General features: G+C 48.1%; 1 protein-coding gene across 1 annotated transcript; it reads right to left on the bottom strand.

Moving 5' to 3' along the window:
* Positions 1-232: 232 nt before the first annotated feature.
* Positions 233-3,393, bottom strand: SAP18 (Sin3A associated protein 18). Its single transcript, XM_009102825.4, has 4 exons — positions 3,238-3,393; positions 2,886-2,995; positions 1,344-1,466; positions 233-715 (listed from the first exon to the last, which is right to left on the bottom strand). The coding sequence occupies exons 1-4, from the start codon at positions 3,349-3,351 to the stop codon at positions 559-561; spliced, it is 504 nt and encodes a 167-aa protein (XP_009101073.1). The 5' UTR covers positions 3,352-3,393; the 3' UTR covers positions 233-558.
* Positions 3,394-3,719: the final 326 nt, after the last annotated feature.

Below are 3,719 nucleotides of genomic sequence, written 5' to 3'. Positions count from 1 at the left end.
ACCAAGCACCACTTCGCTGAGACACAAGTCACCCCTTCTTCATCCTGCTCTTTAAGGTACCAGGCAACACCCTAAAGTGTTAAAGATACACCCATCTTCCAGCTGCCCCATGGACAACTGAGATCCCTGAGCCACCCCTTCCATTTCAGATTCTAGACTGCTTAACACTCCCCAGCATCATTAGTAACTTCTAACACAGAGCAGCCTTGAGCATTGATACACCACTAAACAGTCAAGGGATTAACATCAATTTTTATTCCAAACTAGACAGAACTTCAGAACACCTGTAATCCTCCTGGTCATATTTCATGGAAGTCTTCAGAACACAGGACACACTAATTTACTATTCAAACTATAACAGTCAGGGATAGGATGATGGCACAGCTGAAGGGGTTTCTTCTAAACAAACTAAAAGTTAATGTTTAAAAGTTAACTTTCTTCTACAATGCTCAGCTTTGTCTTCAGGTGCTTAGTAACAAAAGCAAAAAAAATAAGCCTGCTTTAGAACAGCAAGTAGGAGTAAACAGAATACACAATCATACAAAGAGAAGCAAGACTTTAGTAAGGTCTCATGCGGCTTGATGGGGGTGGTGCACGATTCGGAGGAGTAATTGCTATATCCAAGTAGTCTCCTATCTGGAATTTCTGAGACTGCAATGTCATGGAATCATCTGTGCCCTTCCTGCCCGACATGGTGCTGCCGATCTCCTTCACCCTGTGAGTAGCAGAGGAAAGGCAAGTTAGTTATCAGTGGCCAATCTCTCCAGATGTCCAAAACAGGAACTGCACTGGCTCATAACTCCCTTCCCACGCCACTCCCTGCACTGCACCAACGTGGCTGTGTACTCAAAATGCTGGGGTTTTTCTCTGCAACCCTGGGTGCACCAAGAAAAGCCTACACCAAATGCTCTGACACTAGGGAGAACCCCTTACCCCCTGCCATACAGACAAAGCACAAGACCCCACCAGATTCCAAAGGAGAGTACATCCACTGGCTGCTGACAAAGATTAGCACATGCCATTCTGGAAGAGAAACACCTGCTACAAGATCATTGCTGTAACTCAGGTGCAAGACCTACCAGGAACAAAGCATTAGCTCAATTTGGAGGGCCATGTTCCAGTTGCCAATACAAACCAAAGCCTTCAAGCACACAGGCTCATAGTCTCGGGAACACATTAACAGGGATGGTCACCAAGCACAATTTAGAGGTGTAGCAGTCATCACACAGAACTTCAGAAGTTTGGTATGAGGGTTCTGAACTTTAAATCAGTGTTAATGAAGGATAATTTACTGTTCTGGTGCCTAAAGTATTCTATTAACTCAGAGAAGAAATGCCATTTACCTATAGCCAGGTCTCTTGAGATCTGTAAAAACAATTGCGAAGTTGAAATGTGTGCCTTTCTTCCGTGCTTCTGGGTAAACTTCTTTCACCAAGCTGGTCAGCTCTTTCAGAGTCGCATCCATCCTAGATTAAACAATGAAACCAAAGCACTTCATACTCTCAAAGGAACAGCAAGGAACAGTAAAAAAAGCTTCCCAAAACATTTAAGATTGAATCAATATATTGCAACAACCTAACCAAATGTTTCTTTGCCTTGGCATATCCTCTGTCCACAGTTATTGACTGTAACACCTGGGAGAATTCACCTCTTACTGCACACTGGAGGCAACATGGTCTAGTGCCAATGTGTCTGATTCACTGTGATATTCAGATGAATCTCTGCATCTCTGTATACATTTCAACATCTGCATCTTCAGGTCTCTCTGAAAAGTTACCATCTAAAAGCAGGAGCCTTTTTTTTTCTTAATACATTCATACAAGCCACAGTGTAAGAGTTTCCTCACCTAAGCTGACATCTGTATACAATAAGGTTATTAACTATTAGAGGAAATGTAAGAAAAGCAGAAAAATAAAACAGCTTTCTGTTTCCGCCCTAGCAGGCAGCACTCCTTTACCCAGCCTTCAACCAGAGCAGGGCTAAAGCTCATGTCTAGAATTTCAAGAACAAAAGTTCTCAGTCATTGCAAGCGAAGTGTCTCCAATTATACAGACTATGCACTCACTCTGAGCTCCAGGCAACCAAGGAGCAGTGTGTTGACAGACAATGCCCATTCTGACTTCTGCAGATGGGAAACAACTCAGACACCACCAACAGCCTGGACAGAGTCCATAAATCCCACTTAGAAGTAAATTAGAACTGCATGCTTTGGTAGCCACAAAAATGGATTTATTCAACTACACAACATATGACTTAAAACTCTACCGAACGTCATGAAGGGTTTAAAGAGCAGCATAATTCCTTTTCAAAGGCATTGTTTAAAATATTACAAACAAAACCTAACATATTTGCAATGGAGACTAAGGCAGTTCTCCAAAATAAATCTGACAGTGATAAAAAGTAGCTCTCTGTTAAAGCACTGCTACCTGACCATGCAAAAAGAAAACTCATTACTCCACTCTCAGAAGGGTCTGAGTTAAACCAACAAACCATCCACACAGCATTTCAAGCCTTCTGGGACAGCTGCTTCTACTGGAAAAACGGGGCTCTTGGAACAACACACACACATTAAAGGCGAACCTCTACACTGAGTAGATGTGTTGCGATAACCACCGCCACAGCAGAAGCCACCAATTACACGCAGCAGTAATTGGGCACTTGAGGTGAACTAAGTTTCGGCGGCTGAGCGCTCACCGCTGCACAAAGCTGTGCTTCCGGAGACGCCCCCTCTCTGCTGCCAGGGCACAGCCAGAACCGCTCCACACCGGCGGTGGCGAAAGCCCCAGGCCTGTCCCGCTCCGACCGGAGCCCTGCTCCTCCCTCCGGCCCCGGGGGCCCAGGCGAGGCCCCGCGGCACGGCCAGCCGTAGAGGCGCTGTCACTCACCAGGTGTAGATCTGCAGCTCGCTGGAGGGCACGTTGCCGCGAGAGAACTCGTCCATGCGGTGGTGCCGCCCATTGTTGGTGGTGAAGACGCGCAGCAGCAGCGGGCACGTCTGCGGGCCGAGGCGGGGGTGAGAATGAGCATGGGGATGGGAGCCAGGAGCCGCAGGGAAGGGGATTAGGAGGATGGGATTAGGAGGAGGGGATTAGGATGAGGGGCCGCTCGCCACGCCCCCCCCCCCCCCCGCGAAGGCCTCACGTCGTCACTAGACACTCGCCACTCCCCCCACCCCCGCTGTCCGCGCTGGAGCGGCCGGCGAAGCGGCGGAGCACCAGCACCCCGCACTCTGGACACCTTCTCGCGGTCGATCGGCTTCTCCGGCTCCTTCTTGATCTCCTCCTGCGTCACCCGCGACTCCACCGCCATCTTGCTGTGCCGCTCCCGGATGTCGCGCCGCGCACCGCCCATCTCGCGAGAGCAGGGGCGGGGGCGGCCCCGGCAGGGCTCCTCCCCCAGACGTGAGGCACCGCCCTGCCCTCAGGGAGCCGCGGGTCTCCGGCAGCGGGAAACTGCACTGTCCGCCGCTGGAAGTAGCAGCAGGGTGAAATAAATTAGCGGGAAATCTACTTAGAATATAGTTTCCCTTAATATTACATTCAGGGAAAGATCAAATGCATACGCTTCCCGTTTACCTTTTTTTTTTTTTTTCCCACAAGTGAAATCTTTCACTAAGTTAAAATTGAGTCTGTGGTTTGTGTCTTACAAAACAAGCAGGAATGTATAATATCTATAAAAGAATACAAAATATGTGGTTTTGTGATAGCTCTTTTAAAATG

The sequence above is a fragment of the Serinus canaria genome, chromosome 1 (genome assembly GCF_022539315.1).
Source record: "Serinus canaria isolate serCan28SL12 chromosome 1, serCan2020, whole genome shotgun sequence".
NCBI classification, from domain to species: Eukaryota; Metazoa; Chordata; class Aves; order Passeriformes; family Fringillidae; genus Serinus; species Serinus canaria.
Note: the sequence above shows the minus strand (reverse complement) of the source record. Positions and strands in the feature narration are given on the sequence as shown.

Excerpts from the sequence above, each read along its gene's own strand:
- SAP18 (XM_009102825.4), bottom strand. The coding sequence starts at position 3,351 with ATGGGCGGTGCGCGGCGCGACATCCGGGAGCGGCACAGCAAGATGGCG. Across the intron at positions 2,996-3,237 it reads AGCCGATCGACCGCGAGAAG|ACGTGCCCGCTGCTGCTGCG; the intron begins GTGTCCAGAGTG and ends CTCGGCCCGCAG. Across the intron at positions 1,467-2,885 it reads GAGCTGCAGATCTACACCTG|GATGGATGCGACTCTGAAAG; the intron begins GTGAGTGACAGC and ends TGTTTAATCTAG.